The sequence below is a fragment of the Asparagus officinalis genome, chromosome 5 (genome assembly GCF_001876935.1).
Source record: "Asparagus officinalis chromosome 5, Aspof.V1, whole genome shotgun sequence".
Taxonomy (NCBI): domain Eukaryota; kingdom Viridiplantae; phylum Streptophyta; class Magnoliopsida; order Asparagales; family Asparagaceae; genus Asparagus; species Asparagus officinalis.
In genome coordinates this window covers 89238385-89251692 of record NC_033798.1, presented here as the reverse complement: position 1 = coordinate 89251692, position 13308 = coordinate 89238385, and the positions used below count along the sequence as shown (strand labels likewise).

Here is a 13308-nt window from a genome sequence, read left to right as displayed (position 1 = left end):
TGTATTCAAAGTCATAGCACCAAGTCTAAGTGAATTAATTCTCTTAGCGCAACGTTATGTGCGGAACGGATTCAAAATAATCCGCACACTAGCCCGACTCAAACGGTAGTCGGTAAAGGCTAATCAAATCCGTTAAAGGCTGGGGATTAGCCAAAAATCCTAAAGTCAACGCCTAACACACGTCGCCGGGTAGTCTATTCCCGTGAGACGAAATCGGGCAAACCGTTCTTGATTTATGTCAAGGCGATGAGCCACTCATTAAGTGCATTACTTGCACAAGATGACGATAACGGTCATGAGCAGGCTGTTTATTATTTAAGCCGAACCATGGTAGGCGCTGAATCTCGATATCCCATGATTGAGAGAGAATGCCTCGCTTTGGTGTTCGCTATTCAGAAGATGCGGCATTACCTGGTTAGACAGACCATTTATGTTATCTCTAAGGTTAACCCAGTCCGAGTATTCATGACTCAACCAGCTTTCATGAATTGGCGATTAGCAAAATGGGCCTTACTCTTATCCCAATACGACTTACATTTTAAACAACAGAAGTCGGTGAAAGGACAAGCTATTTGTGATCTCTTGGCAGCTAATCCAACTACGGATACCGCCGAGATATATGACGACCTACCCGATGAAACCCACGAAGTCAACGCAACTTCGCACCAGCAAGTATGGAGTCAACGTAACTTCCCATCAACAGGTGTGGCATTTGTACTTCGACGGCGCTTCACGAGCAACTAATGTAGCAAGTGCTCCTGGAAGTTCTAAGATTTCTTCCGGAGTTGGAGTGGTCTTAGTTTCCCCGGGAAAACACGTGATGCCTCGAGCTTACTCGTTGACCGAACCGTGCTCAAATAACGTAGCCGAATATAACGCATTACTCATAGGACTCAGTTTCGCCAAAGAACTGGGGGTTGAGTATCTCGAAGCCTTCGGTGATTCTCAACTGATAGTTAAACAAGTTCAGGGAGAGTACGAGGTCCGAAGTCAGGATTTAATACCATACCATAAGATGGCAGTGGAGATGGCAGAATCATTCGAAGGATTCTTTATCGAACATATTCCACGGTTGCAGAATACCTATGCAGATGCGTTAGCGGCGTTAGCTGTATCCCTGGCGCAGCCCCCTGAAACAGAACAGTTTGTTACAGTAAGGACTCACCAACTCTTAGTACCGATCTATGATGAAGACGGCGAAGAAGAAGATATTAAGGAAACACATTCAACTCAAGTTGAGTTCGAACCCCGAGATTGGCGTTTCCCCATCATCGATTACGTCTTGCATGGAATCTTACCAGAAGACGTGAAAGAGAGAGATTCAATCCGACGAAGAGCACCAAGATTCTACTATAATACGGAGAATCGAACGCTATACCGCAGGGGGTATGATGGATTGCTAGCACGTTGCTTATCGACTAAAGAAGCTGAAGAAGTCCTTAAAGAGGCACACGAAGGAGAGTGTGGCGCGCACCAACCCGGCCCCAAGCTTTATGACCGCATCAGAAGAATGGGATATTATTGGCCCACTATGATCAAAGATGCAGTCGCATATGCCCGAGAGTGTCACGCATGTCAAGTGCACGCGAATTATATGCACCAACCCCCGAGCATTTGCATCCTTCGGCTACGTCATGGCCTTTTGAGACTTGGGGAATGGATATCGTTGGTCCCATAAATCCCCCGTCTGTCAAAGGTGATCGATTTATTCTCGCGATCACCGATTACTTCTCCAAATGGGCTGAAGCTATCCCACTCAGGGAAGTTAAGACAAGCAACGTGATTGCATTCATCAAACACCACATTATTTACCGATATGGTGTCCCAAGACGGATTATACACGACAATGGTCCTCAATTCGTCAGCAATGCCTACATTAGGTTTTGCGAGAAGTTCAGAATTCAGGACCTCTCATCAACGGCGTACAATCCCGCAGCAAATGGATTGGCTGAAGCCTTCAACAAGACTATCATCAAACTTTTATCAAAACTCGTGAAGACTAACAAACGAGATTGGGATGACAAGCTTGGCGCGGCACTATGGGCCTATCGTACCACGGTGCGTACACTGACGGGAGCAACCCCGTATTCTTTGGTGTACGGATGTGAAGCAGTCCTTCCGTTGGAAATACAGATTCCGTCTCTTCGAATCGCTCTCGCAACCCAGATGACGACCGAAGAACAACATCAGAAACGTCTCGAGGAACTCGAGATGCTCGATGAAAAGCGCTTAGAAGCTCAACAGTACATTGAGTTTTACCAAGCCAGAATTTCTCGAGCTTTCGACAAAAAGGTTCGACAACGGAGTTTTAAAGAAGGAGATTTGGTCTTAACCGAACGACGACCTATGATCCTTAACTCTAAGAAGAAAGGCAAATTTGAACCCAAATGGGAAGGGCCGTTCGTAGTAGAGACAGTCTATTCGAGTGGCGCGTATCGCCTTGTTACTAAAGAAGGCGATCGGCTTATGATGCCGATAAACGGCAAGTTCCTGAAGAAATACTATCCTTAGTATATTCAGGATAATCAATGTATCGGGAAGTTCCCGGAAGAATACTGCATGTGGTATTCTTAGGGATAACCCAGTTGCTATAATAAATAAAAAAATTCACACTTGGACTCTGAATGTTTTCGAAGTTAAAGCGTGTTTTATTATTGATTAATGAGATTTGATCTTTTTGATAAATCAATCTTTCCCCACAAAATCCTCCACTGATCAAATCAATTGACAGTGGGTCCACTAAAATTCTATCCGCCAATTCATGGCAATTCCCAAAACTTGACGTGTTAAGGCCTAATCACTTAACATCAAAATCCCCCATCGAGTGTTTAGTACAAACCAGTATTTCTACTGCTACCTGTATTCCGCTCTCTTTGCTTTCAAGTCAAACCTATGAAAGTTAGGGCCAAAGCCAAATTCTCCTCTCGATTCCTTCCATGAACGAGAGGTTCATTTTCAATTCGAGCAATCAAACCTATAAAAGTTAGGATTGTCTCCAACCTCACTTAGTCAAACCTGCAGATAGTTAAGGACTAAGATCGAGTCATCTCTTTCGATAAACGAAAGACTTCCATCTTTTCCTTTTCAGCCAAACCTATAAAAGTTAGGGTCAAAATTGGAATTTCCCCTCAATAAATGAGGAACTCTTTTCTTAGATCAAACAACCAATCCTATAAAAATTAGAGTCGTTTGAATCTTTCCGATTCTCGGAGTGGAGATCCCACTCTTAGTTTTATCTTTCCGGATTCTGGGGGTGGAGATCCCACCTCGAGTTTCCTTTCCGACTGAAGATAGAATATAAAATTCTTCCTCTTCAGTGTTGAAAGATAGAATATAAAATTCTTCCTCTTTCGTTTTCGGGTTTGTCTCTTACCCTGAGAAAAGACGTAATTCTCAAATCCGCGCACTTTATGCCCGGGGAATTTTATCTCGACTCCTAAATAGAGATAAGCCTACGCTTAACACGCGTTACCGGTTTAGTCTTTCACCGAATGAAAAAAGATACCAGAATATAAGTCTGGGGATTTTTATCCCGAATCCTAAGTAGGGATGAGTCAGCGTCTAACAAGCGTTGCCGGGTGCCATATTCCCGTAAGAAATGGCGAAGTCTATGTATTCAAAGTCATAGCACCAAGTCTAAGTGAATTAATTCTCTTAGCGCAACGTTACATGTGAAACGGGTTTTAATAATTCACATGCTAGCTCGATTAAACGGTAATCGGTAAAGGCACATCAAATCCGTTGAAGGCTGGGGGTTTGCCAAAAATCTTAAGTCTACGTCTAACACACGTCGCCGGTTTAGTCTTTCACCAATTGAAAAAGACACCAGGGTCTAAGCCTGGGGAATTTACCTCGAAGCCTAAGAAGGGGTAAGTCGACGCCTAACACGCGTTGCCGTTTAGTCTACTCCCATGAGAATGATAAAGCCTATGTATTCAAAGTCATAGCACCAAGTCTAAGTGAATTAATTCTCTTAGCGCAACGTTATGTGCGGAACGGATTCAAAATAATCCGCACACTAGCCCGACTCAAACGGTAGTCGGTAAAGGCTCATCAAATCCGTTGAGGGCTAGGGATTTGCCAAAAATCCTATGGGTATCATGTTTGATTATCCCAAATGAAGTAAGACCTCATAATAAAGGAGACATAACGAACAAAATAAAATGAAACTATATATATATATATATATATATCTTTATCTTCTATATCTACATGAAGCTTATGTCTAAGAACTTGCTGCTCTAACTTTGATAATTCCACAGTATAAGCTTGCTCAAGTTCACTTCGTATCGCGATCTTCATGGAGTCTTCATCAGCAGCCAATACCTTCACGGCCTCCGCTTTCACCGTAGCCAACTGTTCCTTAGCAAGTGTCAGCTGTCCAGACGTCTCCTCTCGAGCGCGCTCCGCATGTACCCTCGTCATCTTCAAAGCAACTTGAGCATCCTTAACCGCTTTTAACTCTTGCTCGAGTCGTCCTATAGTGGCATCACCTGACGCAAGAGAAGAATCAATATTATGAAGAGTTGTTGATCTGCCAGCATAAGCATATATATATCTTCTATTGATAAAATTTTGAGTTTGCAGGTACAAAAGTCGTAGTTAATCTACATGAAGTTTATGTCTAAGAACTTGCTGTTCTAACTTTGATAATTCCACAGTATAAGCTTGCTCAAGTTCACTTCGTATCGCGATCTTCATGGAGTCTTCATCAGCAGCCAATACCTTCACGGCCTCCGCTTTCACCGTAGCCAACTGCTCCTTAGTAAGTGTCAGCTGTCCAGACGTCTCCTCTCGAGCGCGCTCCGCATGTACCCTCGTCATCTTCAAAGCAGCTTGAGCATCCTTAACCGCTTTTAACTCTTGCTCGAGTCGTCCTATAGTGGCATCACCTGACGCAAGAGAAGAATCAATATTATGAAGAGTTGTTGATCTGCCAGCATAAGCCGCTTCCATTTGGTGAACAAGACCCTCTGCTTCCCGAATCTTAGAATCGGCAGATATTTGAGCTTCGCGTCATGCTTGTAACTTGGCTTCCATCTGAGCGTCTACATATGAAGAAACTCCAGCCGCTAGAAATCCCTTCAGCTTTGTAAGCTCGCATTCGAGGCAAACCAAGTCTGCAGTAATAATGTCCGCCAGGTCTGAATACCCTTGACTCCTTAGAAGAGTCACTTGAGTGTCAAGATATGACTTGAAGAGACTAATAGAAAGCCCGCTACGGAGCAGATTGTCAACCATCTCGTTCAAGAACGAGAAGAAAGAGCGAATTTCCATGCGAAGGAGCATTTTATTTGGATCGTTATTGGATAGTAGCGCCATGACGAGATCGTAAAGCTGAGTTGAAATTCCTAAAAAGAAGAGTAACTATTTAGCAGTCTTAGTCCGAATAGTTTCAAAACAAATATCGAAACAGGGCTCACCAATGACTACTGAAGGTTCTCTGGTTTGACACTCTGCGTTTGACACCCCTTGCACCCTTGTATGAGTTGTCGAAGTTATTGCGGATATGATAGTCGTGGATGTACCAACTTCTTCAGTTAGTCTTGCGATTTGTTTAGCTGGGTAGATCCCCGCAGTTGTGGTAGTCATCTCAGTCGCCAGGGTCGTGTGCTGAGTTTGGGCCACTGATAATTCCTGCCAACAGCAAGAAATCAAGACCCTCGAGAACGTCAGATATCCCAACAATAGTAGTAGTATCAGTCTTAATGACTGGTCCTACAAGAATGACTCCCTTAAGGCTAAGTAAAACTGATAAGGGAATGACCTTCATATAAGGACGAAATCCATACCTGCAGAGGAACCAGCCTCAACGATTGGTTCAACAAGCTCGGGGATTGGTTCAATAACCTCAATGACGGGTTCAACCGTTTCAAAGACCGGCTCAACGGCGTCGATGACCGGTTCGGCAGTTTCGACGACTGGTTCAATGGCGTCTCGGCGAGATTGTTCTGATAACATGTCGTCAAGTAGTCTGTCACCAGAGCCCGAGGGGTCTTGCAAAGGATCAGACGAAAGTGCACCGGTTGCATGATGAGAGGTTTCTTTATCACTCGGGCCTTCCATTGGAACATCTGAAGAAAATTCTAAGTATCAAGACATAGAAAAAGAGGTTGAAAATCAACAATGAAATAAAGAAGTTCACCTCCGGGGATGACAGCTCGCTCTTCAATCCCCACGCCAACAATCGCATCCTGTAGTTTTTCTAAAAGAGCCAGAAGCATGTAAGCAATTAGAGGAGGAACAAGCTCTGTGTCGTTTAATACCCGAGATTGCCATCTAAAAGGTGTACTACCAGTAATGGGAGTACCTGGACTAGCAACCGCCGTCGACGAATCAGTTCCAACACCCGTCAAAGCCTGGCCCACGGCCTCATCCTCTTGTGGCATAAGGCACGACTCCCCAAAAAAGCCTAGATCGGGAGAGGGGGGGTCGCACATCATCGTGTCTTCGTTATAACCCCCTGGGACGTAGAATTTACTAAGTTTGAGGCTTGGTAAAAATGAGAATGGTTGAAATATTACCTTCTCCACCAACGGGTGCATCGCCGATCGCTTCCGTTTGAGAAGTATGAAGTTTAGTGGGGCGCTTGATGGTTAACTTTAGCCTTTTTGTGGGCCGAGTCTCTTGGAGATCTACAGGTCGATCTTGTATTGATATAGCAGGTGGCTCAACTTGCGATCCCGCCTGAGCTACGGCCCGAGATCGGGCACGGGTAACGAGGCCACCTTCCTCTTCCTCCTCGGAATCTACATTTGAAAGTTCAACAATCATCCTATTGTAAGTAGGCAAAATTCTCCATTTTTTACGAGCTTTAAGTCGACGAGCTCGATCAGCAATCGACAAGTCCCATAGTTCTTTACAAAAAGATTCAGACAAACCTGCCGCGTTTTCCTCAAAACCACTGTTGACTTCCATAGCAGCATCGGCAGCAAATTCATCTTCTTCGGAAGTTTTCCTCTTCAGAAGAAAATAACTCTTCTTCTATTTCCCTCATTTTCTGCTTACCTTTGCCTGAGGGACCAGCGAGCTTCTTTTCGTGCCTCCTTCGTTCCAATACATCTTCTCGAACTATCCTCGCAGCGATGCGCGATGCAGCTTCTGTCTTCAAATCCTCAATCGACCGCAGGGGGACGGGGTCGTTAGCGGCCATGATCCATTTGCAGCATAGATATGTGAGTTTTAAATGACGATCAGTGCTCGGCAGAGAGAACTTGGCACCGGTACAACCCGTTGCATTCCAAAGCCAGGCGCGAACGCCATCCACTAGTCCGCCGCAAGTATGAAACTTTGGATTCGGATTCCCGACATATAATTGGTCATATCCGAATTGACGGGCGAACCGGCACGACAAATAGGGATCCAAATAGTAGCGCTCCTTTACTCGAAAAAGGAGATGGCCTGGCCTTATGTTCATAAGCCATCTGAAACAGCCGACATCGAGAGAGGTCCGATCAGTACCGGGTGCTTCCACATCAACAAGCATCCCGCTATATCTACCAGGAAATCGAGGAAGACATGGGTTGATTACCCAACCCTTGTGCATGTGCAAACTCTTCCTGATATCTGAGAAGGTCCGAGTTGGCCATTTACACTCCTCATATAGTTGTAGCAGAGGAGTAGACAGATCTGCACTCTTAGGAGGCGACATCAAATCGGGGCGATGAAGAACTAGCCATCCCATCAAATAGGTATAAGGGAATTCCGTCTTCGGCATAGGGATCTTCACGGATGGGATCTCTTTAGTCTGAGTGAAAGTGGTGGTCAGTTGGCGGAGCCCACGATGAATACCGGCGATCATGGCTGGCAAGAGAGATAGGCTTCTCCCATGAGCAAGCTGAACAGCGGGAAACAATACCTCAATCGGCAAGGCATCTGAAGTTTGATACGGCACCACACATTTCTTCAACCAAAGTGCAATATACCCGGCCAACAAGGTCTTAGGATGGATGGATTTCTCCTCCTGCAATAAGAAAGTCCAAAACTTGGTTCCTGCACAAAATCGATCTTGGGCACTTGCGATGGTATAGGAGCGGGCGTCGCATTTTTTAATTAACCTGTCAATCTCCGAACGGGCCAGCGGTCCCAGTTCACGAATAGCTTCACCAGTTCTCTCCAAGTTCTTAAACAAGTAGCAAGAGAATTGCTTTAAGCTTATTTGAGGAGATTTCTTCCTCGCAACAGGATTAGCGCCAGCTAAAGCAATTTGATAATGACACGTGAGTTCCCATAAGGTGTCATATCGGTCAGGCTTATGAGTCTTCAATTTTTGTAGCTCCTGATTGGAGGGAAAATATTCCTGATACGGTATATCTCCCAACTGAAGTCCAGAGACTTTGTGTATTTCGTGAAAGGGTAATCCCAATTCTCCGTTCCGTGTCACAAATGTGTTAATATCTGGATTATACAGTTCTATCAACCCCAGGAATTGAAGAGCGTGCACCGGTAACCCGTACTGAGTGGCCCGAATAGCTTCATACAATCTTATAGACTTTAACTCAGCGCCCCAGCGGTGGAGGACATAACCTGTCATCCGACCCCACCATGCTTTGTCTGAAGAGTGAGACCAACCAAAGCATCGATATTGGTCGATGGGCAGTTCACGTCCTAGTTCAGCAAGACGATTCCTCACAGTGCGAGCTATTATAGGCACCTCCCATTTAGGCGGGTCCTCCAATCCCATCACGCCCGGGTGTAACCCTGTAATGTGCCTTCTGCTACGAGAACCCGGAAGTGAGTGACTGGTGGTATACCCGCAAGGGATACTGGTATGTTCCTCTGTTAAGGTCCACGGCATCTGTCACGTCACCGCTTGCCCGCGCAATTCTGTTAGTGAACAGTGACGAGGGAATGAAGGGAGATATAAGCAAGTTATGCCGTCACTGTGTAGCCACCGCTCATCCACAAGCTTCATGACATCGGGATCTGTCACAGAATCGTCGAACAGGTAATGGATCTTCCTTAAAGGATGATCGGGATCTGTATCTTCAGCAAACGGCGCGTCAGTAATTAATTGACGCGTGATGCGACGACTTCCCTCCCGTATCGACTGGCAGAATTCATCCGGGAGGTCCGAGGCGAATTGAGAAGTGTGCAGGATTGACATCGGATTATCAACGGCAGTATAATAGCTACTCCTATGGCCATCTATCTCGTATTGAGAAAACGGCGTTGCAGGATATTCAACTGAAACAAGACGACGTGTTTATCAAACGCGTTTATGAAGGAATGTCAATACAATACAAGGGGCTTGAATTCTTTTCACCCATCTGTGAAATAGAGTCGCCGTCTTGTAGTTGGCGAGACGATTTTAGCGGTATTATGAATTCACAAGATAACGTACATGATGCGGTGATGTACCCTATCTTATGGAACGTAATACGACAGAAAATCGCCCCATATGGCCTTGAGACGCGTTTTGACCAAGCAAAATGTGTCTGGTAAGCATCCACCCCCACGAAGGAGGGTATCAACTCTTCCCAACTGCCTCACCAAGGAGGACAGGGCGGGGATGTAATATAGAAGCATCCACCCCCACAAATGAGGGTATCAACTCTTCCCAACTGCCTCACCAAGGAGGACAGGGCGGGGATGCGATATGCAGCATGATATAAGAATTTGGAATTCATGAACAGAAAATTACAGAGGCTTACCAGTGAAAGACAAGTGCTCCCTCTCAGGTGACTGAGTGGCTGAGCGACTCCTCGGGAGGCGTGATCTCCTCGTCGACATAACTAATATGCAATGAAGACCAACAGCTTGGTCAGATCGAGAACCAAGACACATAAATCAAAGACTAAAAGGGAAATTACGAATCTTTAATTGAAATTCTACAAAATAGAATTTTCCAGTTAAAGGTCTAATTAAACCTATAGACATTCTCGGTTCAAGTTAAAGGAAAATCAAATATATAAGCCAAGCAAATCAAGTGTTTCCTACATAGCTCGGTTTGAGTCATATACAAGTTGGGTTCAAGGCATATACAAGATTGAATTCAAAGCATGCAAAAATTCTCGGCCAATAATTAAATTCAAGTGCAAGTCATCAACCAAAAGCTCAACAAAGGGTTCGGTCACGCACGAGTTCAACCATATACAAGTTCAGTTCTCAACCAATATACAAGCTATGGGTTTTTTTTTGAGTCATAATTCAGGGTCAAGAATAGTACATTAGAATTCCCACACAATTCAGCCTATGACAATAAGGATGCATGGGTCAATGAGGAATCTTTCACGCTCAAAACTATTGTAGGAGAGTTAGATTTCACTGTCAAGAACCATAATTTTTATGTTGCTTCGCGCGCCACTGATTCCGAGTTGCTTATGGCATTAGATCCTCGTGATAAGGAGGAGGATGAGTTTAGTTCTTTCGTGGTGGATAAGAAAAGCTTCGAGTGGGTCGATGCAATGGTTTCAAGGGCAAAACTAAGAGGAACGGGTCTCAAATACCCAAACTAAGCACCCAAGTCCTTGACTGCCATTCAAAATCCAACCTATATATCAAAATCAAGTTTTTCGGCCATGAACAGTAACTTTTGGCCATGGACAGTGAAAATTTCGGCTAACAAGGAATTCTAATCAACAACTTCAGTTCTTTACACAAATTCAAGAATCTAACTCAAAAATTCGGCCATCACCCCAACATCAATTTCGGTTTTCCCCAATTTAAAGAATTAGGGTTTTCAACCATTGAATTAAATCTTGGGGAATTAACTAAAAAATCAATGTAAGGAAATCAAAGCCATGAGGAAGGAGACTTACCCAAATTCTGAAGTTTGAAGAAGGAAGGAAACCCCAAGGTCAGCCGAAAACCCTAGGTCTGCCCTCTTTGTTCAAGTCCAAATTGGAAGAGGAGAAGAAGGAGTAAATGAGAATTTAAGGAGGAGGAGCTTTGATTCAGTTGGAATTCTGAAGGAAGAGAAGCTCTTGAGGGGTTAGAACTCAAGAAGGAACCGAAAATATGGGGAAGAAGAAGAGCTGGGGACCGAATTTGAAGAAGGAAGAAACAAAAATCGGGACTTTTTATCTTTTTTCCAATCCGACTCGCGTTCCGCGGGTCGGATTCATGTCCGACTCGCGTGCTCGCGGGTCGGATTAATCCGACCCACGATCACGCGGGTCGGATCTATCTGACCCGCGTGAACGCGGGTCAGACCCATTTTGACGCTCGTTTTGCAGTATTTTCGCCTGATTTCGTCCGTTTTCGAAATTTTTGAAGGTTAACCTCATCTCCCGGGCAATTTCATGGCATTTTTGTTCATATTTGGAATGTTCAGAGTTCGACTTCATTTCCCGGATAATTGAGCGGTATTTTCAGTCAGATTTGGAATTTTCGGAGTTCAATTCCGTCTCCCAAATAATTGCGAGATATTTTCGTCTATTTTCGAGATATTCGGGACCCAATTTTATATTTTGGATGATTTCGTGATATTTTTGCCTTTTATCGGATCTACAAATCCAACTCCAATTGGCGACCATGAGTCTAAACTGTTTCCCACTTTTGACGGGAAGTTCCTGGAGAATATTATGTATAATAATTCTTAAGGATAACCTGTCAACCTCCGACGGGTACACGAGGCTAAACTAATTCCCGAAACTCCCAGGAGTACACGAGTATAAACTGGTTCTCCTCAGGTTAAATGGGAAACCCTAAGGTCAACGCTGGGCAACGCGTAGCCCTAGGTCAACGTCGGTCAACGCGTTGCAATGAGAGTCAACGCCAATCGATTCGAAAAGCCTACTCACCAAAAGTCAACTCAATGACACATCAACAAAAATCTATTCACCAAATTCGGTTCAAGGCTTCAATAACGGTCAGACGATAAACGTAGTACCGGAAAAATCTTAGCTATTCGATAAAACACAGAATATGCTAAGATATGGAGAAGTCAAGAATCAAAATCATTTGTAGGTCCTTTAACACCGACTGAAGGTGGGGATCCATCATATCCAAAGCGTTTCAGACTCCTCTATAAAAGAATGAGGCTGAAACACTTTGAAGGGGGTATCTGTAGGCGTCTAAAATTGTCTACGAGAGCCCACACGAAACTCGAAGCAATGAATGGGCGAATCAAGAAGATTCGTCAAATCAACTCGTACGCGGAATAAGTCTCGGAAGAAAGAAACAAAAAAGGGGAAAAAGTCGGCGAACCCGCGCTAAGCGCAGGACGGAATGATCCGACCCGCGCGAGCGCGGGTCAGATCGTTCTGCCGCGCAGTCTAATGTCCCAAAACACGTTTTGACGGTTTTAAATTGGTTTTTTGCAGGGTTTATCGGTTCCAGGGGTTCTTAACTGACTTGAGATCATCCCCAAACGTGGTTAGGCTGTTGTCAACTGAAGATAGAGCCAAATCACTTGTTCTCATCCAAATAACCGCATTCAAAGCCTATAAATATGAGCCAAAGGCCTCCATTTTCTGGATCTGGAATTTTATCAAGAGGACGAGGTGCTGCTGGATTGGAGAGTGAAGGAGCACGAAATTTCAGCAAAGGACAGCGAGATCCCGGTGAACTTCGGAGCAAAGGAGAAGCCGTTCGAAGGATCTGAAGCCCGTACGTCCGTTCCTTGAGATTAGGCTTTGTCTTAATCTCGAGAAGAGCCCTGATTTCGCTTTGTCGATTTCAGGACTTCAAGCAAATACCCCCTTGGTGAGGTAGAAGCTCTGCCCATTTTCCATCAACCGGATCTGATTCGCGGTCGTCCACGGATTAACCCCGGCACCGGCAAAGAACCCACGCAAGCAAGAGCCGATAAACGGATCTTGTGTTTATTTTCAAGAAAGTTGTAATCTTTTTCTTTTGTTATTTGAATTCATTTGTAACGCTTAAAGTTTAATGAAATCAATGACTAAGGTAACTTTCGATGGAAACATAGTGAACCCCATGAATTATATTAGTTATCTAAACAAGGTAAGAATACTTTTAATCATGAATTAGCCAATAACATTAGTCCCCCTAACTAATTGTAGGCATTCTCAACAATCAAATTGTTGAGAATCCAGACCCAAATTCTTTTGTGTTTATTTGCTCATGGCTGAAATGAAGCTGAAGCTGAAATTTGTACCGCAGATGGACAGATCAAGAATTGGAGCGCTGGTGGGAACAGGGGTTGGCGGGTACACGGCATACCGCCCAAAAATAGCCGATCTTCTCGAGTACTGCTATCGGAGTTCCAAAACAGTTCCTTACTTCTTTCCTTGCCCCATCACCAACATGGGTAGTGCGCTCCTCTCCATCGACAAGGGCCTCATGGGCCCAACCTACTCCATTTCCACCGCGTGCGCCACCGCTAACTGCTGCTTGTACTCG

At 44.6% G+C, this 13308-nt stretch overlaps 1 protein-coding gene across 1 annotated transcript in view; it reads left to right on the top strand.

The window, feature by feature from the left end:
* LOC109840092 (3-oxoacyl-[acyl-carrier-protein] synthase I, chloroplastic-like) overlaps window positions 1–13308 on the top strand; it is a 47500-nt gene that overhangs the window by 31671 nt on the left and 2521 nt on the right. The window contains 1 exon segment of the mRNA XM_020408599.1: window positions 13069–13308. This exon segment is cut by the window's right edge and continues 9 nt beyond it. Coding sequence (XP_020264188.1) covers window positions 13069–13308 — 240 coding nt within the window.